Genomic DNA, 27,599 nt, shown 5'->3' with positions numbered 1-27,599 from the left:
TATTATTATTTGTTTTTTTTTTTACCAGTTCTTTTGTATCGGCTTGTCGAATTTCTACGGCGAACGTAGAAATGAAAAAAAGTTATAACTCCGCGTTATAATTCCACGGCGACCTTACGACCTGTAAAATATAGCCATACGGCGTAGGGCCACCCTGAGGCCACCTCAGTTTCTCTGCGGCCGCCGCACGTTTCTGTCAATTCAGAGGGCGTACGGCCGCCGTATCCTCGCCGTAGAGCAAATGTGACTGAGGCCTAAAGTATCGATCGACACACGAGAGATGCTTTCACGAGGACTTCCACCGACAAACTCAATGAACAAAGCGCGAAGATGCGGCTCGAACAGGTGGGGGAGACACGTGAACAAACATGAACGCTACGTTGTGTTCGGTTTTTAAAAATGCATTAGGTTTTTAGGGCCAAATTTTCTAGAAAAAATTGTTCGGATTCCAATTTGTTCAAACAATGGGGCGTTCGGATTCTGGGGGCACCACGGTATATTATAGTTATAGTATATTCAGTTATATATACTGGTATATTTTTATTTCAGTAAAACAAAGAACTGGTATATATACCCACTCGTTACCGACCGTCTGGCCGCACGTTCGCCTTAGAGCCCCCTGCGGTCGCCTTGCGGGCACCTTGTGTCTGCCTTGAAAATTCTATGGCCGCCGCAGCGACGCGCTAAGGTCACCGTGCGACATCAACTCAAAGACCGTATGGCACCCCAAAGGTTTTCGGTCCACAATTTATAAATACCCCGTGCGGCTCCCCGAAAAATAAAAACATGTGACTGCTACATTGTGTGACCGTGGAAAGACTGCGGCCGCCGTAGAATTGCTAGTGGCCGCAGATTTTGGAGACCCCATGGCCGCTGTGGCAAATGTGACCTAGGCCTTACTAGCAGGGGCAACCCGGGGTGGTGGGAGAGGGGGCAGGGATGGGACATGACTCAACAGAATGGTTGCGGCGTCAGCCAAATGGGACTCGGCTTATGCTCTATGAGCTGATAATTACATGTAGTACGTGTTCAAAACGATGTGAAATTAACTTTGGCATTACTTATAGTGAACTGCAGTCCCTAATTTATTGGCGACGTTCTTGCGAAAGAACTCTATTTAACATGACGTATATTAGCAAGTTATTGTATACATTGTATTCACTCAAGGCGTCCTGCCTTTGGTGATGTATTTTTTGATGATGCATTACTTTGTGATGTGTGACTGGATAACGTGTGATTTGGTGATGCGTGACTTGGCAACATGTGACTTGACGATGCATGACTTGTCGACATGTGACTTGACGACGCGTCACTTGGCAATGTGTGACTTTGTGATGTGTGACTTGACTCTTGACTTGACGACGCGTCACTTGGCAATGTGTGACTTTGTGATGTGTGACTTGACTCTTGACCTGACTCGTGACTTGACGACACATTACTTAGTGATGTGTGACTTGATGACACTTGACTAGATGACTCGTGACGTGACGTCGCATAACTCAGTGATGTGTGACTTAGTGACACTTGACGAGACGACGCGTGACTGACTCTACAATGCATGGCTGGGTGATGCGTGACTTCATGCCATTTGACTAGACGACGAGTGACTTGATGATGCATGACTTGGCAACATGTGACTTGATGATGTGTGGCATGATGACGTATTACTTGGTGATGCGTGGCTTGACGATGTATTACTTGGTGATGCGTGGCTTGACGATGTGTGACTTGACGATGTATTACTTGGTGATGCGTGGCTTGACGATGTGTGACTTGACGATGCGTGATTTGATGACACTTGACTATACGACGCATGACTGGACAATGTGTGACTTTACATTGTGTGTCTTGTCAACATGTAACTTGATGACACATTACATGGTGATGCATGACTTAACTACGTGTGACTGGATGACATGTGACTGGATGACGCAAGTTCTTGATGATGTTTAACTTGGTGGCATGCCATCCTTTACAGGATCTGCACGAGATAAAGCCGCAGGTTCTGATCCACTTCCTGCCCACCCTGCTCAACCAGCTCCTAAGGCTGCTCACCTTGTCCATTCATGAAGATGTTTCGATCAACACCGCACGGTATTTATGCTGGCTTCCCCCTTTTTCTTTCTTTTTGAGATCTCTGTCTTATTTGTCTATGTCATTGTTTCAGTCATGCTCCGTCAAATGACATTTAATCTGAAGTATTCCTCCAATATTACAAGCCATTATGAAACTGCTTAACGACTGCACAATTTTCAATCGTGGTCCAACTGATACTGGCCTATTAAAATATGTCTACATTGATGATCCCTATTGGTCGAGCTTCGTGATGTGGATCACCCTGTCATGAGGGGTCGTTTCGCTCTCATATATTTACCAAGTGAAAGGTTTGGTTGAAATGCAAATTGCAGCTTTGTCTTTTTCTTTCCTTCCACATTCCTTGGTCTTTCGTTACTTGCTTGGATCCTTCTTTCCTTTGTTTCCTTGGTGGAAGGATTTTTATTTCACAGTCATCTACACTCCTATACCGCATGGCTCAATTGTATTGCTATCATATGAACTGCTTGGTGTTTCACAACTAATGATTTCATCAAGTCCAAAGGAGACATTAATGAATACCTTATGATATTAATGTTTGTAAACCCAAGTAACCACTTCACATCACTCTTATGGATGCTGCATTTGGTCCACACTGAGATTGCGCTCACCACTGAGCTGTCATCCTGGTATCGTGCATTAACTAAACAACTTCATGGGCAGGTAGTGCTCGCAGCTAGTAATGCCTTCTTTTTTGTATACCTTGTCGAGGCTCGTATGAGAGCTAACACACAACGCACAGCATGGGGGCATGAGACAAGAGGGGCGGGAGTGGGAAGGACAAAACAGCAAGGAACAGAGACATTTGGAGATCTGTGGAAAGGAGAGGGATGGGGTGGGGAACATGGGGAATACAAGATGGACATTACAGGGACTTGCAGGAAGGAAAGCAGGGAATTTGAAGGAGGTGAGTTTGGAGTGGATTAACAGGGGTAGAAAAGATTGAGGATTTGGATGGGGGACGATAAGAGGTGGTGGTGAATAGCTGTTTTGAAGACCTGGAGGGAAGAATGGGATTGAACAGAGTGAGGGAGTTTATTCAAAAGCTGGGGGAAAAGAGGAATGAAAGAGTGAAGCTGAGCAGTGATTTGTGATTTTGGTAGTTTTACCAGAAGGAGGTTGTTGGCGGACCTTGAGAACCCTGCGGAAATGTGGTGGGGATAAATTGCAGACACAGCAGGGGGGGGCGAGACCGGAGAGGAGATGATAGAAGACAGAAAGACCACCGATCTACCTGTGGTGAGAGAGTGAGAGACCCAAAGACTCAGCCTCATTGCGTGAGATGCCAATGATCCTAAATGCCTTGGTTTTCACAGCGTGAAGCTAAGAAAGGTGAGAGGCAGGAGCTCCAGCCCAGAGGGGAGAGCAGTGCTCCATCAGGCTGCAGACAAAAGCTTTGTTTGTGGTCAGGAGCTCAGGTGGGCCGAGGAAGTACCTTGCAAATGGAGGATTCCCAGTCGGCAACTGGCTTTGGAGGCCAGGTTGGAAATGTGGTTTTCCCAGGAAAGATCATGGCAGATAGTGAGACCCAGAAGCTTGAAAGAAAGGACTTCTTCCAGAAGATTGTTGAGAAAGTGGATGGGGGTGGGGGTCGGAGGGGGGGTTCCAAACGGTCCTTTTGGAGAGACATAGTGAGAGCATGAGATTTGTCCGGATTGAAAGACATGTTCCACGTATTGGACCAGTTTGTGATTTTATCCAGATCTGCAGTGAGCGAAGAAGCTGCTGCTTGCCAGTCTGAGGGATGACCGATGGTACGGCAGAGGGTGGAGTCATCAGCAAAGAGATATAGAGGATTTTCCAGAGAGTCGGAGAGATCATTGATGAAAACCAGAAAAAGAACAGGGCCCAGAACGCTACCTTGAGGAACTCCAGCCTGGACAGGAGGGGGGGGGACGAAAGAACTCCATTTAGGGCCACACGGTGACTGCGACAGGAGAGGAAGTCTACGAACCATGAGTGGAGATGGCCTTGGATACCATAGGAAGAGAGTTTGGTGAGTAGGGCAGGGTGCCAGACCGTGTCAAAAGCATGCGATATGCCTAGGGATATGGCTCTGATTTCCTGTCTGGCATTGAGGACCTCCATCCATTGATGGGAGAACAGAAGCAGCATATCCAGGGTAGAGTGACCTGGTCTGAAACCAAATTGATGATCGGAAATCAAGCCGTTGGAGAACAGGAAGGATTTAATGTCTGAAGCGATGATGGATTCCATAACCTTGCTGATGATTGGGAGAAGGCTGATTTGTCTGTCGTTGCAGGGATCTGTTTTGCACCTTTTTATGCAGGGCAGTGATGTTTGCTGATTTCCAAGCAGATGGCGGATCACCTTGAGCAAATGAGTGGGTGAATCGAACAGAGAGAGGGTGAGCAAGAACAGAGGAGCAGGTTTTTAGGACATGTGGGCTGATGCCGTCTGGACCGTTTGCAGAATCATCTGAGTCAAGGTTTGACTGCAAGCTCTCCACCTTGTCAGAATAAAAGGACACAGAGTCCAGGGACAGTTGGGTGTGACTGGGTAAGGTGGGTAGAGAAAGTGATGGGGTTTGGACACAAGATTTCGATGCAAACACCGAGTTTAGGCATTCAGCTTTTTCACGTGCGGTATCAGCAGTGCGGTCATTTGAGATCTAGGAGGGGATGGAGGGGGAACATACACCAGAAACAGATTTGATTAGATGCCACCAGGATTTTGAGGAGGGAGAGAGGTTTGAGAGTTCAGACTTGAGATTAGAAAGATGTTGTTTTCTGGCTCTCCTGAGGGTAGATACACACTTGTTGAGGGTAGGATACATGCCTTGTCGAGCATGCAATTGTTTGGCAAAGATGCCTCATCTGCAGTCGTTCACTTGTGGACATTAAACACGCAGGGTGCTTCGTCTAGAAAAACACATGGATTTGTCAAAACCCTTATCCAGTTTTATAAAACGAATACATTGGTAAATACAAATTTTGTATTGGGGATATAAAAAGAGTTGATTTGTGTTCGAAAATGAAACTACAATGGCAGCGGTAGAGTGCATACCTCCGCCAGGCTGAGCAGTTTACGTTTTATATCCCACTGATAGGTCGGATCTGCATTCAGACCTGAACCAAAATCTAATCGGCTTATTCTTGTCACATACCCAACTCATCCACCAAGTTTTGTCATAATCCGTCCACAACTTCTCGAAATGTCATGCTATATATCGTTTTTGGCCCCATCTCTCAATTGTGAAGAATCGCTTAAAAAAAAAAATTCTCGTATCCACATCTGATTTCAGATCTTCATCAAAATTGAATCAGTTCATCCTTGTCACACATCAAACCTGTCCACTGTTTTGGCCGAATCCATCCATAATGTTGTGAGATTTCCTGTTCACAGACAAACAGAGAGACAGACAAACAGGGGTGAAAACATTACCTCTGTCCGCCTTTCCTGGCAGACGTAATAAAATCATGATATTTACACTTTTTAAATATCTGGCCATGAACACGGTGACCAGAAACAATTTGTATCTGATCAATAACCAGCATGAGTGTCAATGTTGTCTCCAACTTGTTGCCTTTATTTTTTTTTGTTTGAAAGCAACGATTTTGATTTTGAGAATGAAACCTCAAATTGTTTTGTTTTTTTGACAGTACATTTACAAAACGTTTGAAGATGCCACTATCAGATATGGACTTTTGAGGAATTAGACCTGGCTTGCAAAGTAGCTACTGTGTGCAGGGATTGACCATCGCTCTGCAAATCTTTTCTCTGTGAACTTTCACACTTGTCTCCCTCCTATAAAACTTGGTGGTACCTTGTTAAATCTGTCTCCAACGTTTGCTCCACCTCCGTTCCTTCTATCTCTTAAAAGGGCACCACAGCTGACTCTTCTCGGGAGAAGGCCGAATGCTTCCATTCTATGTTTCCTTCAAAATCTTGTGTCCCTAAGCCCCGACTCTCGGTACCCCACTTCCCTGTCCGACCCAATTACTCATGGACTCTGCTTTTTGCACCTGAGAAGGTGGAGAAGGTTCTTTCAACCCCTGACTCTGACTGCAACTGGACTATAAGCAGTCCAGGCATTCTGCCTGGGGTCCCCCAACCGCATTGGCGGCCCCCGCGATTCCCAAAGGCGGCAAGCCCATTTTCTTATTTTCAAGATTTTATTTAATGAACTTTGAGCAAGTGATTTTTTTTTTTGCAAGCAGTATTGAAATGTGTTATTTTGGAAGACAAATTTGAGGGTTGCTGAATATGTAAGATGTTATATACATCGGCGTCTGTCATATGCGCACTTATTTTTATGCCTCAAAAAATGACTGGCTCGAAAAAAGGAAGGAAGCTGCATTTTTAACTCAAAAGGTAACAGTGAACTGAAAATAGTACTTTGCTTTTATCATGATCATTATATAGAATCTGCATAAACATTTAAATGTATTTATTCTGAAAACATCAGAACTGACTTCAATCAAGCAGATGGGTTTTGGTTTGTTGGAAACGTTCACTTGCCTTGTGTTATTATGGAAGGAAGGGAGTGGGGGTTGAGAGGGGCCCCCAAACAAATTTTGCCTCGTGGCTACAACCGGCCCTGGCTGGATGGCATCAGCTCACATGTCCTAAAAACATGCTCAGCTCCTCTTGCACTTCGTCTCTGCCCTTTTCATCCTATCATTTGCCACAGCTAGGGCATCTTCCATCTGCTTGGAAATCAGCCAACATCACTGCTTTACATTAGAAGGTGCACCACCTTTTTACCCTAACCCTCACCCTCACCCTCACTACAGACTTATCAGCAAGGTCATGGAATCCATCCTCACAGTTGACGTGAAATCCTTCCTTTTCTCCAACAATTTTGTTTCAGACAAGGTTACTCCACCTTGGACATGCTGCTTCTACTCACCCAACAATGGATGAAGACCCTCAATGTCAGACATGAGATCAGGCCCGTCTCTCTTGACATATCTTGTGCTTTTGATACAGTTTGACGTCCTGCCTTGCTCTCCAAACTCTCTGCCTGTGGAATCCAATGCGAACTCCACACATGAGTTCCTGACTTCCTCTACTTTTGGTGCCAATGCGTGGCACTCAACTGAATCCTTTCATCTCCTCTCCCTGTTAAGGCTCAAGTGCCTCAAGGCAGGCAATGTTCTCGTCCCACCCAATTCCTGATATTCATCAATGGTTTCTCTGACTCCACAAAACCCACTTCATCTCTTTGTTCATGACTCTACCCTCTACCATGGCATTGCTCATCCTTCAGATAGCCAGGCTGCAGCTTCTTCCCTCTCTTGAAATCCTGACAAAAATCACAAGCTGGCCAAAAACTTGTAATATGTCTTTTAACCTTGGAAAATCTCATACTCTCACCATCTCTCTCCAAAAGGACCACACCACAAACTCTCCCATTTACTTTCTTAACCATCCTCTTCAAGAAGTTGTCGTTCAAACGTTTGGGTCTCACAAAGTTGACCTCCAAAGTCAGCCACCAACTGGGCATCCTACATCGTACAAAATCCTTCCTTAACACACCTGAGCTCATATCCACCGATAAGGCCTTCATCCACAAGTTCGTGAAGTACTGTTCGCACCCTGTGGGATGGCGGCCATGCCTCTCATGTTGCTCAGGTTGATGCCATGGAAACCAAGGCCTTCAAGATAATTAGAATCTCCTGCCATGAAGCTGAGTCTATGGGCATTTTACTTTGCCATTGCAGACAGGTTGGTAGTCTCTGCCTTCTACCACCTCCTTTCTGGTCTTCTACCCTCTGCCCTTTTCGTCCCCCCCCCACCCCCTATCCAGGTTTCTGCAAGGTGCACGTCGTCCACTATCAACCCCCTTCGAATGACACTACCTCAAGCCAGGATCACTGCTCACCTCCACTCATTTGTTCTTTTTTCCGGCCTGTGGAGCCAACTTCCACATGCTCTTCAATCTCATTCTTCCCTGCAGGTCTTCAAGACAGCAGTTCATCACCATCTCAGATAACCCCCAATGCAAAACCATGATCTTTTATCTTTTATACACCCGTTAACCCCCCCCCCCCCTCTACCATCACACACACCCAAGCCCACCACCTTTTAAATTTCCAGTTTTCCTTCCTCAGAGTTTCATTCTGTATCCATCTTATCCACCACCCTGTGTTCTCCCCTACCCCCCCCCCATTCCTCCCAACACCCATTATTTGTCCAAGCCTCCCTCTATTGTGTCCTTTTGGAGTTCCCTGCTGTTTGTGTGTCCCCCTCTCTCTCTCTATTGTTGTTTTTATTCTGTTTCATCCTGATCCGTTCAGTATACTTGCTCTTCCATGAGCCTTCTTCACTCTGTATACAAAAAATAATCACAAGCCAAGCCGAACTGATCAAACATATAAAAGGTGATGCTGTTGTGCGGCTCATTGAAGATCTCACACACACACACACACACACACACACACACACACACACACACACACACACACACACACACACAAACATTTTAAGGCCATTTTCACTGCTCGAGCAGGGGTAAGCCTTGCAAGTCCCATGACTATCTTTTATCTTGGTTCCCTTTTTGAGGCAATGTTTTTTTTTATGGCCAGATTCCCTTCCTGACACCAACCCTTTAATCACCTCTTACGACACACAGGGATACAGTGCACCTATTTTAAACCAGGGAATACACCAGGACATCTCAGCAAGCTGGCACTCATTTTGCCAACTTCTGAAGGATGATTTCACTCATATAGTCTTCAAATGGAGCCTGCTGTTGGCTTAATGGTTAAGGTGGTGAGCTTAGGATCCTGAGTTCAAATCCCACTCTGGTTAACTCTGCCTGTCATCCTTGAGTCTGAGTCAACCCCACCTGGTATTAATTCAACAGCCAAGTGGGATTTTAACTCAGAATCCCAAGCCCACCACCTTAACCATTAAGCCAACACCAGGCTCCATTTGAAGACTATATGAGTGAAAATTTGACAAGCCTACTGCCTCGGCATTCTGGAGTTTTTCCAGGAAACTTCAAGGCTTGAAATCCTGACATATTCGAGCCTTGCAAAACAAATTGATGTGTTGACCGACGGGGAGGTTCCCCAAAATGTTGATGCTGTCTTGTGGACAGGCCTCTGTGGGGATTCAAGAGAGTGTGCTTCAAAAAAATGAATAACCAATTTTGATTCGTGTAGTGAACATGTAAATTGTGTACATAGAATGTGTGACCTGTTAAAATACAGAAAATCAACCTGTTGACTGTTTCACTACATGATTAACATCACTTGGAGACAACTTTCTGGATGCTAGGAGTACATTGTCATCAAATGCTTTTGAAGTGAGTGTTGAAAACTTTGAAGTATTAGTTTAGAAAGATTTTGGAGAAAGTATGGACATTTACTCTTTAAAATATGTGCAGACCTTGATTTAGAGAGGAATGCTGGCTTTGTCAAGGCTCGTGTCTATCTGTGTTGATGGACAATTCAAAGGATAGGTTTATCAACTGAACTTGACAAAAGGGGTGCTAACCGCTGTAGGAAGCAGAAGAAACTGATTTTGAGTTGATAAACTTGTCATGATTTCGATTCCTTGGAATATATAATTTTTACCTCCACCACCGAAGGTGGATGGAGACTATGTTTTTACTCCTGTCTGTTTGTTTGTCTGTTGGGTAGTCAATCTAGTCTCCCCTTATTATCAGTATTTCCATCGATATGTTTGTCTGTCTGTCTGTATGTATGTCTGTTCGGTCCAGTGCTCCATTAATACAATGGCGATTTTGATGAAACTTGGTTGGTAGGTTCATACCATGACCTAGTTGTGTGCAAATGAGAACCGTTACTATGGACCATCCGTTGCCTAGCAACGGACTTTTGAAATTTTCAAAAAAAAATCTCAAAAATTTATTTTTTCGAAAATCAAAAATCGGGCCACGAGCGACTGTGGGCAGTACATTCAGCCATATTGTCAAAAATTTCCAGCTGGATCCTATGAAAACTGTCGGAGAAGATAGACTTTGAATGAACCCTGATTGAAAACAATAAAAAAATGAAGTTCGTTGTATCTCAGAGAATATGAGTCAGATATACATGAAACTGGTATGGTAGGTTCATGGTATGTCCTAGTTATGTGTGAGAAAGAACCGTTGCTATGGACGTTTTTGTTGGCTAGTAACGGCTGAAAAACGACTAAATTCGACTTTATCGACTACCCATGTCCGCCTACCGGCTTGTCTGTCTGTCTGACTGTGAGCAGGATATCTCAAAAAGTTACGGACGAATTTGAACGAAACTTGGTGGACAGGTTGGGTGTGAGACAAGGATGAATCGATTTGATTTTGGTGAAGATCCGAATCCAGATACAATAATATTTTTATTTTTTATTTTTAAGTGATTCTTCTCCAAGTTGAGAGATGGGGTCAAAAACTACATATAGCACAATATCTCAAAAAAGGTGGGGACGAGTTATGACAAAACTTGGTGGATGAGTTGGTTAGGAGAGAGAAACAAGCCAATTAGATTTTGGTTCAGGTCCAGATGAAGACCCAGCCTGCCTATCAGTGGGATACAAAATGCAAACTGTTCAGCCTGGCTGAGGTGTGTGGTCTCCCGAGTGCCGTTCTAGTTTCCTTTGATGATGCCCTGATCAAGTCGTAAATTTGGCTAAAATTCCTGGTTATATATCTGTTCATCAGGTGGACTGATGTTTTTAGTGGTGATTTGGATTCCGTCCTGTGCAGGTCTGTACTTCATTGACTGCTCGCTCTATCTCTCTGTCCCCCTCAATCCACCAGAATGACAACCTATCCTTTAAATTGTCCACCAATGCAGATAGACAAACGCTTTGACAAAGCTAGTATTGCTCATCGAAATCAGGGTTTGTATACTTTTTAAAGAGTAAATATTCATGCTTTGTCCAAAATCGTTGTGTTACCATTACTTCTAATTCTTCTTCACTTGAACGATTTTCACCTGAATTATCATCTTGTCGTTATTATTATCATCATTCCTCCTCCTCCTCTTCTTTTTCTTCTTCTTCTTCTTCTTCTTCTTCTTCTTCTTCTTCTTCTTCTCTCTATCACCAGGTTGCTGGTCCATATCATTGATCAATGTCAGAAAGAAAGTTGCATGATGTATCTGCACAGCTATGTCAAGGTATGCTTTGGTTCGTTTTTTGTTCTGTTTTTTTTACTGCCTTGTTAATGTTAGTTCTTAATTTTTTTATGAGCGAAGCTGATGGAAAGTTAAGGTAGAGCTGACAGTGGGACAAACATGGAAGGAATAAACGAACAGGAAATGAGGAAAGGGAGGAAACACTAAAACAAGCAAGTAAGATGGTTCTTCTTCTGCTTTTGTATCCAGCACAAGGCTGCAGGGTAGCATCACTGGCTGAGAGTGTGGTAGCTTTGCTGATGCAATGCCCTCTGCAGGTTGTGGCAGGAATTTATCATTTTTCATGGTGCCAACGATAGCTCGCCTACTCTTCGTGAAGGATACCATAGGACCTTTAATGTCCACCAACTAATGCTAGCAGACAGGATTCCCATTTAACGTTAATCTGAGGGACAGCACACACATGACACATTGATGAATCGCCCTTTCTGGGAAACACTGGGATGACAGTTTTTAGCTCAGCCAAGATTCGAACCCAGGCTAGACAGCTTAGATGTGAGTGTGCATGCCTCAAGACCATCCTGCCAGATGTGAGTGTGCATGCCTCAAGACCATCCTGCCAGCCAGAGTAAGATGGTTGGGTTAGGAAAGGTTATTGAGGGTAATATAGTTAATGGGTCAGCAATGGGGATGATAAGAGCTACGGTGGTGAACTGCTTACTTGACATCCTAGGAGGAAGAGCAAGACAGAACAGATTCTGGAAGGTGCTTCCATATCCAGGAGAAGTGAGGAATAGAAGAGTTAAGGTGTGTGGTGAGCATGCATTTTGGAAGTTTAACCAGGATGAGTTCCTCGAAGAACATGTGCATCCTCGAGTTGATGGAGAGGGATGGAGGACTAAAACAACAGAGGGAGTAATCCTGGAGAATAGACGGTGAAAAATAAAGACCATCGATCTGCCTACGATGTGAAAGAAACAGAGCTTATGCGTCGGATTCTTCACGAGAGATTCCAATAATTTTGAGAGCTTTCGACTCCACAGAATCCAGGAGAGACAGATGCGATGTTGGGGGTGGCAGGCCATAGTGGAGAGCAGTACTCCATTAAGCTATGTACAGACCTTATGCGCACGTGTCACACATGCACCAGTACAATGCCCAAATTTCCAGTTTTCCATCCTGAGAGTTTTCTTCTGTATCCATCTTGTCCACCCCCTGTGTCCTCTCAAGCCCCCCATTCCTCCCCGCACCCATTGTTTGTCCAAGTTTCCCTCTATTATGACCTTCAATGCTGCTGTTGGGGTTTCCCCCCTCTCTCTACTGCTCCTTTTGTCCTGTTGTGTCCTATTCTGTGCAGTGTACTAACTCTATCTCTTTCACGAGCCTCAACTATCTGTACAAAAAAAAGCACTGTATTAACTTTGTGCATTTGATGAGTATTATTTCAGAGTACTGGTTCAGGAACTGTACTATTCCAAATTGGTACCCAGAGTTTCCGATACTCATTTGGAATAGTAGAGTTGCTGAAAGAAACATGACATCAATGTATGTAATTTACTGTCAAGCCTGACACATGCATGATTGCACATTATAAGCCGGACACACGCATGATTGCACATTGTAAGTCTGACACACGCATGATACATTGTAAGTCTGACACACACATGATTGCACATTATAAGCCTGACGCACGCATGATTGCACATTATAAGCCTGACAAACACATGATTGCACATTATAAGCCTGACACACACATGGTTGCACATTATAAGCCTGACACACGCATGATTGCACATTATAAGCCTGACACACGCATGATTGCACATTGTAAGTCTGACACACGCATGATTGCACATTGTAAGTCTGACACACGCATGATACATTGAAAGTCTGACACATGCATGATTGCACATTATAAGCCTGACATACGCATGATTGCACATTATAAGCCTGACGCACGCATGATTGCACATTATAAGCCTGACACACGCATGATTGACATTATAAGCCTGACACACGCATGATTGCACATTATAAGCCTGACACACACATGATACATTGTAAGCCTGACATACACATGATTGCACATTATAAGCCTGACACACGCATGATTGCACATTATAAGCCTGACACACGCATGATTGCACATTGTAAGCCTGACACACACATGATACATTGTAAGCCTGACGCATGCATGATTGCACATTATAAGCCGGACACACACATGATTGCACATTATAAGCCTGACACACGCATGATTGCACATTGTAAGCCTGACACACACACACATGATGCATTGTAAGCCTGACACACACATGATGGCACAATTGGTTCTGACTGAATTTCTTTGTAGTTCCTCATAATTCAGTGTACATATCTTCAATTTGTCAATTCGCCTCCACAGCGTATTTTTAAGATCGAAGTTCGGGATCAGGCAACGGATAGAACGACGCACGAGGCACTGGCCAAGGCCTTGGTGATCTTACTGGATCCCACGTTTGACTCCTCTTTTGTTGAAAAGCTTCTGAAGGTATGTTTACCTGTAAAATGACCATCCATTGCAGTACCATACTTCTTCCTTATGCTTTGCTTACATTAATATACGAACCCATTGAACAGTACATCACAAAAAGTGTCTTTTTGGAATAATACCTGGCTATAAATGTGAAATACCTGTATGTTCAAGTAGATGTGAACATATCTTCCTGGTGTGTAACTAAGAAGGCAAATACTGAAAGAACAATGAATTTCCGACGAAATCAAATCGGATTATATTTAGTAGTGGTTTTTTTTGGGAGGGGTGGGGGGGACTAGAAAAATTCTAGTCCTAATAAGGACTAGAAATCCAAGTGAGTGAGTCAGATTCCATAGTATTTGATTGTTGAACAGACGATGCAAATGTAATTTTATGTCCTCTTAAACTCACCATGTCGAACTTTCACACGCGGAGAAAGTATTTTCATCATTTTTTTTCATCAATGATCTCTCCGACTCTGAAAAATCCTCTTTATCTCTTTCCTGATGACTCCACCCACTGCCGCACCATCTGTTATCCCTTAGACTGGCAAGCAGCAGCTTCTTCGCTCTCTGCAGATCTGGGTAAATTCACAAACTGGTCCAACACGTGGAACATGTCATTCAATCCTGACAAATCTCACACTCTCACGATGTCTCTCTGAAAGGACTGTCTGAAAATCCCCTCCCCCCCCCCCGCCATCGACTTTCTCAACAATCCTCTGGAAGAAGTCCTTCCATTCAAGATTCTGGGTCTCACTATCTGCCATGATCTTTCCTGGGAAAGCCACATTTCCAACCTGGTCTCCAGAGCCAATCGCCAACTGGGAATCCTCTGTCATGCAAAGTCCTTCCTTGGCCCACCTGAGCTCCTGACCACATACAAAGCTTTCGTCCGCAACCTGATGGAGTACTGCTCTCCCCTCTGGGCTGGTGCTCCTGCCTCTCACCTTTCTCGGCTTCCCGCTGTGGAAACCAAGGCATTTCGGATCATTGGCATCTCCCAAGATGAGGCTGAGTCTTTGGGCCTCTCACTCTCTCACCACAGGCAGGTCGGTGGTTTTTCTGTCTTCAACAGTCTCCTCTCCGGTCTCGCCCCCCCCTGCTCTGTCTGCGATATGTCTCCCTCATATTCCCGCAGGGTGCTCAAGGTCCGCCAACAACCCCCTTCTGGTAAAACTACCAAAATCACGAATCACTGCTCACCTTCACTCTTTCAGTTCCATTCCTCTTTTTTCCTGCCTTTGGAATAAACTCCCTCACTCTGTTCAATCCCATTATTCCCTCCAGGCCTTCAAAACGACTGTTCACCACCACCTCTTATCGTCCCCCATCCAAATCCTCAATCTTTTATACCCCCGTTAACCCACTCTAAACTCACCTCCTTCAAATTCCCTTCTGAAAGTCCCTGTAATGTCCATCTTGTATTCCCCATGTTCCCCGCCCCATCCCTCTCCCTTCCACAGATCTCCTAATGTCTCTGTTCCCCACTGTTTTGTCCTTCCCACTCCCACCCCTCTTGTCTCATGTCCCCCTTGATATGCATTGTGTGTTGGCTCTCATACGAGCCTTGACAAGGTATACAAAAAAACAATAAGTAAAACACATGAGGCAAAGGTGTACATCGCAAAAAGTCTCAAAAAGGAAAATATTGTAACAGATTTCCGCCCGCCAGCATGCGGACAGCCGCTTTTAGCCGAATCCCACCGGACGAGCAATCCAGTCGCAGCCTTCCGGATCAAACGCCGGAATCCAGCTACAGGTATGTTTTTAATGCACACCACAGCCTTGTCAGTACTCCACCCGCACGCTACAGGGTCCGATCGCCGAACTCTCGATTTACCTAATTATTCGTGCGGGAAGGTTACCGAGAGGTTGTACCTCAACGGGAGCTGCTTGGAAACGAGCCACGTACGCAGCTCGCTCCGTTCTGCGGATACCGAGCGGTGTATTTATCACGCAGCCCCGTTGGACCCGATCACTTAATCGGCTATTAAAAAGCCAGCTATATCCCGAACTCAATACGGCAGTTCAATTTGAAGGAAAAGGACGCGACAAACGGATTAACATTCACACAAGGACATTTATTTATAAATCAACACATATGCAGTCATGTATGCAACCAATGCACGTATACAATCATGCAGTCGTATATGCAACCAATACACGTATGGGACAAAACACGTGCAAGAAGAACTACAACCGTCTATTATTATTTATTTACATGCACTTAACAGTTCTACTTAAAGACATGGCGCCACAACGTTCATTCAAAACCCCAGAAAGAAAAGGCCCGGGCTCGTAAGCCTTTAATGTTTCTCAGAGCTTGGGAGACCGAAGGAGCTCCGAGAGGCCGCGCTGGTTACCTGCCGCCTTCGTGGCGACTCGCTGGGTGCTCCTTGGCGTCCTGTCCACATGGGAGCTGGCGTGACCATGGCACGGCCCAGGCCTCGTCGAGTGGCCCGATCGATCAGGCCTCGTCGACAATGCCTCTGAGGAACGAATGGGCCTTTGCTCTTTTAGAGTTGATGCTCTCTTAAGAGCGCGTCCGTTCCTCCACTTCGTTTGGACTGTTCCGGGGCCCGATTACCTCGGACCGTTATGCCGCTGGTTGGCGACTCCTCTCCGGCCTCTTCCCAGCGACCCACAGCTCGGCACAGCAGGCTACGCTCCAGGCTCTGCTCTCTCCAGCTCCCATCCGTCTACAGACTACAGGCTGATCCAGCTCCCAATGCGGCCTCGCAAAACTGCTCCCAACTCCTCACAACTCCCCGCTTAGCGTCTCTGCGCGCCTTTATATGGGATCCGTGAGGCGAGGTTCGATCTCTGATCCCTCACCTCTGACCCCCCGCTGGCTCCGCCCCCTTCGATCTTTTGATCTGATTTCGAGGCGAAGCTCGGAGTGAGCGGACGTGGCAGAGATCATTGACCCTGGTGCCAACGAAGGAGAGCGGACGTGGGTGAATTCGCCGTGGCTGGTGCAAAGATGGCGGCGCAATGGAGATGACGGTGAGGCGTTGCTGTTCATTGTTGCGTAGGTTGTGAGGGGATGTGGTGGTCGTTGTGGCGATGGTTGATGAGAGTGAGGTTGGTAGTGGAGGTGGTTGTTGTGAAGCGGTTGATGAGAGCAATGTTGGTGGTGGATGTGGTTGTTGTGAAGCGGTTGGTCCAAAATAAAGGTAGTAAAGAAAAATGGCTACCTCAAAGATCACAGCCCTGCACACGAATAATTGCCCGTTAAACATCGGTGGGGAAATCTATCTGAACACAGACTTATCGACATAACTGATCTAAGGACCAATATGATGCTCTGTGAATTTCCACAACCGTAACAATATACAGATTTACCTCATCAGTAGCTTCTCAGGAGATCACATGATACTTCATCGGTGATGTACTCTCTTTTGAGCTCTCTACAGTACGCTGAGTTTGTCTCCAGACCCGACCCTATAAATAGTCCACCTGGTGTTTGGGTTGGGGTTCAGTTCACCTTCACCCTAATCCTAATAGCAAGGCATATTATCAGTTAGTATGAGTGCCTTGTCCTTTGAAGGATTATTCACCCTCACAGCTGTTAAGGGGACCTTATTGAGCAGATGATGAAATATGGGATTGTGTCAAAGTCATGATGATGCTGATGATGATGATTAATATATTGTTATTGTTCCTTCACTTCACATTGTAACACTCTGACACTATGACTTGCAGCATTTATGGTTTTTCTATGAGCTAATTCACAAATCGATGGTGCAGTACCTGGTGCAGACAGGACTCGATTCGGTGAGTTTCCTCCCATTATATGAGCATACATCAGCTTGCTGGCCAAGCTCTTTCAGCCAAGTTCAGGACGTGTTTTAATTGTTTTATATTTAAACATTTAATTTTCATCCTCCAGGTTCCTCGTGGGCAGAGGTTTCCAGCATCCGTACATGAGGCCTTGAAAGCTGGCATTTCAAATGCAGCACGAAGGGTAATACAGAGACAACGAGAAGGACCCGAGGAAGCACGGCTCGCCAATCGCAGCGTGGCTACATTCCTCACGGTGAGAGAAACACAGAGAGAGAGAGAGAGAGAGAGAGAGAGAGAGAGAGAGAGAGAGAGAGAGAGAGAGAGAGAGAGAGAGAGAGAGAGAGAGAGAGAGACAGAGAGACAGACAGACAGACAGACAGAGAGAGAGAGAGAGAGAGAGAGAGAGAGAGAGAGACAGACAGACAGACAGACAGACAGACAGACAGACAGACAGACAGACAGAGAGTTTGACAGTGATTAAGATGTACATCACAGAGACCAAATGAATATTGTTGATTGTTTTCGATCTTGTACCGACAGCACTGCTTTTCACTCATGGACAGAGGTTTTGTTTTCTGCCTCTTCAACAACTACGCCAACACATTTTCTCATCCTGACAACAAGGTGAGATGTTGTTTTCCAATTCAATTCTGGAAGAGAGAAACATCTTATTAATGCCCTTGTCATCTCAAACATGATGCACTTTTTTCACAGACATTGATGGAAATGAAGTTTGAGGTCCTGCAAACACTGGGGAATTATGAGCATTTTGTGCCACTCAACCTCCCACTTCTACCGATGCCAAAAGAACAAGCAATGGCACAGAACAGTAAACAACCCGTCTTACTCTTCCTCTTCCCACACCCAGGGCCATGGTTAATGATCTCTTTGTGTCATGGACCCAGTTACCTATCAATCACGAGCACAGTGAAGATGTTCGTTCAAATGTCGTTGTTGTTGCCATTGCTTCGATGTTTGTTTGTTTATTTACTTTGCACAGCATGCTGGCACATGCGGGTGAACGAAGCGTTTTGCAGACGTCACTTCCCCGTGGGTTTGATTCTTCGGGAGCTCGGTGTCGCGCTTTGCGAGGGCTCAACCGAACTCCGGCATCCTGCCATCAGCACATTACGTGGGCTTATCACTAAGCACGCACTGGACACCCGTTACGCTGGTCAGGTCGGTGTTAACGGGGCAATGTGAACCAATCAAGCACGCACTGGACACATGTTACACCAGTCCGGTCGGTGTTAAGGCAATGTAGCACAATCAAGCACGCACTGGACACATGTTACACCGGTCCGGTCGGTGTTCACAAGGCAATGTAGCCCAATCAAGCACGCACTGTGGACACATGTCACACCGGTCCGGTCGGTGTTAACAAGGCAATGTAGCCCAATCAAGCACGTACTGGACAAATGTTACGCTGGTCAGGTCAGTGTTAACGGGGCACTCTGACCCAATCAAGCACGTATGGGACACGTGTTACGCCGGGCAGGTCGGTGTTAACAAGGCACTGTGACCCAATCAAGCACGTACTGGACACCGGTTACGCCGGTCAGGTCAGTGTTAACAAGGCACTGTGACCCAATCAAGCACGCACTGGACACGTGTTCTGCCGGGCAGGTCGGTGTTAACAAGGCACTGTGACCCAATCAAGTACGCAATGGACACGCGTTATGCCGGGCAGGGCGGTGTTAACAAGGCACTGTGACCCAATCAAGCACGCACTGGACACGCGTTACGCCGGTCAGGTCGGTGTTAACAAGGCACTGTGACCCAATCAAGCACGCACTGGACACACGTTACGCCGGTCAGGTCGGTGTTAACAAGGCACTGTGACCCAATCAAGCACGCACTGGACACGTGTTACGCCGGGCAGGGCGGTGTTCATGGGGCACTGTGATCCAATCATTAATTTGCACCAGTTTATTCCACCTTTCAATAAAATCAATTTTGAAGTTGTCCTTCACAGTGTCAGCTCTATTGGAGAAATGAAATACATTTTCGCAAATAACTAAATAAACTAGCACTCTTAGGATTTTACATTTCAACTAACCCTTTCACGCAAGCCTCAGCTATCAAAACCTCAGATTTACTTTGGACGAACATATTCTGTGTTATCACACCTTGAGAATTCAATCACTCAGTTGTGTGTGTACAGAATGTGAGACGATAGAAAGCCGTATAATGTATTCATCTATATTTCCCCCCAGGACAGGCAGAAGCGTGTTGCCACACTCTACCTGCCTCTGCTCTCACTCATCCAAGAATGTGCCCATAGCATCATCTCAATGTCTGTTGGACTGCAGCAAGACAACCTGGTGAGGGTGATTACATGGTACCTGCCGTCAATTGCAGTTAGGATGAACAGCATCCCATGTATGCACTAACAGCTCACGTTGAAGGTGTTTTGAGGGAAAAGCTGAGTGATGGATATGTGAGAAGGATGAAGATATCTGCTGTAAGGAAGCGTTCCAAGCTACAAAATGCCACAAAGAAAGATAGGTAGTTTGTGGAAATGAAAGTAGTTGTGGCTATATGGATGGGAATGTGAATGAAGAAGAATTTCCAGACGGGTGGGATAATGGTTTGAGCGTCCGCTCTGAATCTCGGAGGTCTGTGGTTCAAACCCCAGAAACCCCAATCGAGTCATACCAAAGACTTTAGAAATGGTACGTGCTGCTTCCTTGTGTGACGCTTAGCAATTTAAACAGGTTAGAGCACAGATACAAACATAGGTTGGCAACCACTGCACAGTCTTGATGGGCCTAACGGCCTCCTCCTGCATTGAAGTTCCTTGCAAGGAACTCGTATTAAAAGTTTAGAAGGATCAGTGGACATAAAAACCCAGATAAGTGCATCAAAATTACAAGGAAATGCAACGAGCTTTAATGCAGGAGGAGGCCGTTATGCCCATCAAGCCGACACAATCATGCTGACAGTAGGGTGAATATACTGATTCTGGCTCACTTTTCCCCATGTAAATGAATGGGGGATTTTCAGCGATTCATTTTTTTTTCCTAAAAAGTAAACCCCCTTTTTATCTCAAGGTATATTTATTTGTCTCCCCTTTTAACCTAGGGACACTTTTTTTCAAATAACCAATGCAATAAGATAAAGATTTGTTCAAGTAGTAAAGTAGTAATGTGATTTGTTAAAGGTGATTCCAAAGAAACATCTGAAACGTCTAAGCCTCGGGACACTCTTTTACAAATAACCAATGCATATTGTTTAGCTCACAAAGATTTGTTCATTCTCAAATTCCTTCAATAGTTTAATTTTCTTTGCACAATAATCCCCATCTAAAATATTTAAAAACAAAACATTTGAATCTTTATATTTTTTAAGATACCCCTTTTGTGCCATTACGAAATGATAAACTTCTCTTAATGCTCTTGTTTGACCACCTCCTGAGCCACATATCATTTTGAGATGATAGTAAATTGTTTTTTCATTGTTCAATTGATAACCATCAAAGTTTTCAGTCCATTCAAGGATATTCATTTTTTTCTTTACATCCTCTAACTAACTAGTTTTTAAATTGATTCGCTTATTTGTTTTATTTACCTTTGTTTTAGTTATTTTTTCAATAAGACTTATTTGATATTTTTCACATTCATTATGTTTTCCATTTATATACCAAGACTGAGATTTTCTCCACTCTTTAGTTTGATTAATACTTGGTTTGACCATTTATATATTGCGAAAAAACGCAGCGGTAGCCCTTAAAAAACCCTAACCCATCTTCCCATCGTGAAAACACAATCTATTTTATACACTTTATCATACAATATCCATATGGAACACAATCTATTCCATTATCTAAAATAAATCACTTATCATCAAAGGCTCCTAATGCCTTTTTATTTACTTCTTCACTATATATGTTATGTTTATAACTTCATATTGTATTCATTTTCCTATATTCTTCTTTCTTATTCATCAAACAATTATAATAATTTCTAAAAGTTATTGATTTCTTAATTACATATTTCTTTATTCCCTTTAACCTCTTATCAATCTGATCACCATATTTATAAGCATATGCCTTTGCTCTCAATCCAATAAACTCACTCATTACTTTTCCACCCAACTCATCCTTAAACTTACCAATAACCTTTTCATTCTTTTTGGAAAATAACTCACTCTTCTTGCTGAAATTACTTGTATCATATACTCCAATATTTTTCTTCATATCTTCATAAACATCATCAATTTTTATATCTCGGATAAAACTATCAGTATCCATATACAACAATGAAGCATTTTCACCATACTCTTTCTTGAAGTCATTATACAAATAATCATACATCAATATCTTTGATAAATCAAGAACTGCTGTTCCAATATAAATTGGTTTATCCATTACAATACTTTCCTTTTTCATATGAATAGCAGAAAAGTTCTCTGAAAAAACCTCTTCTCTCTCAAAACTTGGTTTATTAATCAATCTCGAAGCTTCTTTCCAAGATGTTGCGAATCTAATGTTTTGCCTGTTTCTAACATTTTCCATAGTCTTTCCTAATACAGCATTATTCATTAATTTATAAAAGTCCCCTTCAAATTTTACTTTTGTATTTGCTCTCATATCTGTATTGAATTGAATATGCTTTTTCATCTAAGGACTTTGTTTAAATTTTAAAACTCTATGAATTTTAGCTACTCTCAATCCTTCTCTCAAAAACTGTTTTAAGCTTCTCTGATGCAAAACATATCCCTCTTTATCATGGAATGTTGTTAATAACTTTTCTGTTGATTTGCCTTTAATATTAAAACTTTTATGATAATCACTGAACCATTCTTTCTTTGGGGTTTCTTTCTCACATGCAAAAGGAAGGTCTTTATGCTTATTATGAAGATCACTCGGGTACCTCAAATCAACTTCAAAATAATAACCTTCTTCTTCCTCATTCAATTCCTCTTGAGAAGAAATAACAATGTTCATCAAAGCCTTTTCATAATCCTTTTCTTCCACCCACTCTAATTTACCATAAGGCAGAGATTGAGACATTGCTCATCCATACAAATTATTAGCATCAAAATACATCAAATAATTACTATCTTTTTCACTATCATAATTTGGAAGATATTTATTATTTGCTTTCGCATATCTTTTTGAACATACTTGTGATATTCCACCTCTCTTAGACTTCTCAATCATCAAAAGCATATCTACATCACTGATTAAATCTATATCTTGTTTTGTCATTTTCAACATTGCACTCCAAGCTAAACCAGGAGCTGTGAAATAGTGGGCAGGATCTAATCCATAACAATTTTTATTATGACAGAGTGATCTAAAAGCTTCAAACACATCAGCTAACAATAAAACATCTGTTTTTAGACACAAATCATGATATTCTCCAAGGTTCTTTATCTTAAATATTTTCCATATTTCTTGTGCGTGTTTATATTCCTTATCACTTATCTCTTCTTCATAAAGGTTATTATTGAAACTTTCTTTTGAAGGAAGTTGTGTTTCTTGAAATCTCATAAATGAATCCATATAATCATCAGGATAAATTCCCTTACTTGAAAGAATTTTCTCTTTACTTTGAATTTCATTCCTTGTTTGAATTTCTTCTCAAGTTAGAATTCCCTCTTCAATCAGAATTTCATCTATAATCAGAATTTCCTCTTAAGTTAGAATTTCATTCATTGTTCGAATTTTCTTTATAATTCGAATTTCATCTTCAGTTAGAATTTCTTCATTAATTTCCTCATTAATTAGAATTTCCTCTTTACTTTGAATTCTCTCTTTAATCTGAATTTCCTCTTTAGTGAGAATTTCCTCTTTTGGAAAGAATGAATTAAGATTTGGAAAAGAGCCCGTGGAGCTTAGATTTGATGCGAGGTATGCTAGTGGTGTTCCCATAAACTTGTAAGATTCTAGAAACCTAATACGAGTTAAAGGTTTTGTGAATATCATTTTTGTAAATGAAATATACTTTTGACTTGTGTTTGTTATGGCAGAAATATTCCCTGGTGTTTTTGAAAGTTCATTTATAAATAGATGTGTATCATAGTTGGCGTTGTTGTGAAGAAAGACTGGAATAAAAGAAGTTAATTTATAATTAAGATTACATCAGGAATGAGCGGGACCTCTATATTTACCAGTAAGATGACAATGATCCCTAACTTTAGACTCCTCAATTTCCTCCTCACAAATATGACAGATATTGTTCTTTCTAAATTCTAATTTTTCTTCTTTGGTTAATTTCATCGGTAGATTTGTTTCTTTCATTAATTTAGTTCGTCTTATACAATCCTTTTCTAATCGTTTTACAAACTCTTGTGAAGCTTTTTTTCCACTATAATGTTCAAGTTTATTATACTTTTCTCCAACAGATGATTTGATATAATAACAGAAACCACAAGGAATATGTTTTTGCTGTTTATTTGTATATGATTCTTTTGGATTAGGAGAAGCAGTATTTATCTTTTTAAGGATATATTCAAAATCAGCATATATCACAAATGGGTGCATGATAGATTTATTATAATCTTCAAAAGAAATCTTTTCACCAGGTTTAGTCATTCTAATTACAGCTGATTTATGATTACAACAATATTTTGAATGTTGTTCTAATCGTTCTTTTGTATGAAATGAATTAAGACATCGCTTACAAGGATATATTTTGTTTGCTGTTCTGAATACCTGAGAAGAGATTAATCTTGATAAATTATTGATGTCTGTGTAATGTGAATTCTTTCCAACACTAAAATATAAAAGATCAATGTGTGTTTCTTCATTTTTATAGTTGTTTGAAATTTTTAATATTTGAACGTTGTTTGTATCCGTTAATCCATATACATTACTAGAAAGATTATTCTTTTTCTCAAATTTAGGAATATCTGTTAGTGGCATTGGGAATTTAAAATCTTTAATGTCCAAGGTATTCTCATATTTCATATATTGTTTTACTCTTTCTGAATTACATTTTGGTGGATGTAAGTGAGCAAGAACAGACCAGAGAAAACATTTATTATCATTGTTCTTCATATTAACAACTGCCTTCTTTAGTTTTATTTCTTTTGGTAATTCAATATAAGAAGAAGCTTTAAGAGGGTTTGATTTTAGAATGTGTATATCTAAAAAGATGATTTTTTTTAATATTGAATCCACTTCCTACCACTGTATTATCAACATCCTCCTATTGTCTTGATAGTTCTTCATAAACCCCACTATTCAAAAAATCTTGAAATGATGTTATAAAATGAAGATCTGTTCTCATATAAGGAGTTTGTTCTTCATCTTGTCTTTTCATATTCATTTTCACTCCCAATTAAAACTTTAAAGTTTTCATTTCTTTTAATGTCTTTTTAATAACCTTTTCAACATCAGGTTTCACTATTTCAATTGATTCAGCTATTGATGATGGACCGGGTTCTCCAAATTGAAAAATCCTTATTTTTATATGCCCTTTAAATGCCCCATCAGTGTTTTCAATATAATAGTCTCCCTTTACTTTAAACTAATTTTTCTTGTGTTTTTGTGATTGAAGATGTCTATTATAACTTCTCTTCAAAACATCCTTTGAGCAGATATCACAATGTTTTCTTTCCAACTCAAGAGGAGATATTTTATGAAATAGATTAAATGTGTGTTTGTTGGTTCGGAGGTGTTTTCTATAATGTTTATATTCGTGATTACAAACAACGCAGTATGTTGTATTCACCATATTTATATAATAAAACTTTGCTTAAACTAAAATTTTCTTGATGAAAATTTCGTTTATTTTACAGGTGAATCTGTGCTTAAAACCATTTTATCCTCCAACTTTTTCACTTAATAAATACAATGTTTCAAGACAGAAAAGACAAGTTTCAATCAATCTCTTCATTTGTAAAAGATACTGAGAAATATGTCAAGGATGTAAAATTGAACAAAGATAAATATAACAACTATTGGATAAAAACAATTATGGTGGATATGATGAGTTCTTCAATTTCCTTCAGTGGAAAGGCTTTTAGTATACCTGGTAGAACATCAATTAAAGTATCTCTAACAAAAGTTTCTCCTCTCCTTCTGGTAATATATTCAAAACTAGAAAAATCAATGAAACAAGAAAAAGTATCAAAAAACAAAAACCTTATGGATGAAGCTTTAGAAAGAAAAGACAAGACCATCTGTAATATGCAAGGAGAAATTTGTATTTTTTTCAACAACCCTAAAGATGTAAATCCTGATGAAATAAAGGATGTTAATATATCAGGTGAAATGACATTTCGTTCAATAGTAGTTAAGGATCATTTTAAAATTAGCTTTAATATAAAAATTTTGTCGTTGAATCTGGTCATGAAAAAAAGTATATAGATATCGATGGTAATATTATGAAATATGAGTCAATATGCAACTGAAAGTATAGATGAATTTCAGTTTAAGTAAAGTTTTACTTTATAAATATGCTCGACTTTCCTGATTCTCCATATGACAAATTTGAGAATTGTCCTGCGTGTGAAAGACGGGGATTAAACACAGAGTCAAAAGCCTATAAACAATGTATATTCTGTGATTATCTTCTAATTAATGATAATAAAAAATATAAAAAGGAAAATAATTTTTAGATTTACACCAAAAATGAATTACTATACAAGATTGATTAGAGAAATGAATGTAAAGTATGAGGGTGATAACACACCTTTCCTTACAAGGGAAGGAACTGAACGTATTAGAAAAATGTTCAAAGGATTGTTGTTATATATTATTCATGGATGTGATTTTCAGGGAAATATCAACACAAGATATTGCATAAATAAAATAATGGATTATCTTGAAATTAAACCTGAACTTATGATAACATATACAGTTTCTAAAAAAGCCAATAATAAATTAAATAACCTGTTTTCCAAATATATAAATGAATGATTTTTTACCCATTTGGGAAAATAAGAAAAAATTTAACAACCATAAAAATCTCCCAAATTCATTAAGATGTCTCATACTTGGTTCAAGTGGATGTGGAAAAACCTGCTTACTTTTAAAGATGCTCCTCACTCCCAACTTTTTAGATTATGATAATTTAATAATTTTCACAAAGTCGAGTTTTCAACCAGAGTATCAACTACTCTCACAAGGTTTTAATGCTGGTCTTCAAAAAGAAGATATAATCGGTTTATTTAAACTTCAAAAAAACCTAAATGATTATAACATTGAAGATATAATACAACTATTTTGTGATACACAGAGATGTAAAAAGAAATCAAAACCGATAACTTGTATTCTTAGTGATAATACGGATGATATACCATCTCCCCAAGATTTGGATAAATCTTAAAAGAACCTCGTTATCTTTGATGATTGTGTTAATGAGAGAAACCAAACGGTAATGGACAGCTACTACACAAGAGGGAGACATTCTTCTTGTAATTGTATTTATCTTAGTCAATCATACTTTCAACTTCCTCGTCGTTCCATCAGAATCAATGCTAATACTTTTATTTTATTCAGGTTAAATTCAATAGATATATACAATTTTTGGAGAGACGATTGTTCTACATTATGTAGTAAAAAGGAATTTGGGGATTACATGAAACACACGACTGAAAAATGTAAATATATTGTTGTGAAACAAGATGAGATATTAAGGGATATATTTTTTGTTTTATAAACAATTACATATATAAATGACAACTATTATTATAAATCTTGTGGGTAAATCTGCTTCTGGAAAAAAACTTTCATAAATCAAGGTTCTTGTGTAGTACAAATGAGAATATTGTAAATTTACTTAAAAAACACCCCGTGATACGCATTGTATGAACAACAACTAGAGCTATAAGACCTGGAGAAGTAAAAAGTGAAGATTATCACTATATTTCAGTGGAGGAACATATGCGATTGAGGAATGAAGATCAAATATTTGAGGAGGTTTCTCTTGGTACAACAAAATATTCACATTGTAAGAGTGAGTTTAGGAAACTAAAATCTGGTGGTCTTTGGATATTAGAAACTAATCCAGAAGGAACGAGACAAATTATTAAACATCTGAGTGGAGTGAAGATTTTATCATTCGGTTTTGATGTTGATGAAGAAACTCAACGCAAACGTATGAAAAGCAGAGATGCAAGTATTAGTGAAGAAGAAATTACAACTCGTATTAATGTTAATAAAGAATTTGATGAAATATTTAAAGAAAAGGATTTATT

General features: G+C 41.1%; 1 protein-coding gene across 3 annotated transcripts in view; it reads left to right on the top strand.

Annotated features, from left to right (window-relative positions):
* The window catches only part of LOC147012842 (dedicator of cytokinesis protein 9-like), a 230,821-nt gene that overhangs the window by 165,196 nt on the left and 38,026 nt on the right, over positions 1-27,599 (top strand). For all 3 annotated transcript variants that reach the window (XR_015051080.1, XM_085854116.1, XM_085854117.1), the window contains exons 25-33: positions 1,979-2,094; positions 11,117-11,186; positions 13,549-13,674; positions 17,367-17,438; positions 17,554-17,700; positions 17,988-18,071; positions 18,162-18,276; positions 18,448-18,626; positions 19,664-19,771. Coding sequence is in view for 2 of the 3 variants with exons in the window: in XM_085854116.1 (XP_085710242.1) it covers positions 1,979-2,094; positions 11,117-11,186; positions 13,549-13,674; positions 17,367-17,438; positions 17,554-17,700; positions 17,988-18,071; positions 18,162-18,276; positions 18,448-18,626; positions 19,664-19,771 (1,017 nt within the window). In the remaining variant the exon portion in view is untranslated. The remainder of the gene's footprint in view (positions 1-1,978; positions 2,095-11,116; positions 11,187-13,548; positions 13,675-17,366; positions 17,439-17,553; positions 17,701-17,987; positions 18,072-18,161; positions 18,277-18,447; positions 18,627-19,663; positions 19,772-27,599) is intronic.

This window comes from Eptatretus burgeri, chromosome 14, assembly GCF_056783735.1.
Source record: "Eptatretus burgeri isolate ZD-2024b chromosome 14, Ebu_testis_v1, whole genome shotgun sequence".
NCBI classification, from domain to species: Eukaryota; Metazoa; Chordata; class Myxini; order Myxiniformes; family Myxinidae; genus Eptatretus; species Eptatretus burgeri.
Note: the sequence above shows the minus strand (reverse complement) of the source record. Positions and strands in the feature narration are given on the sequence as shown.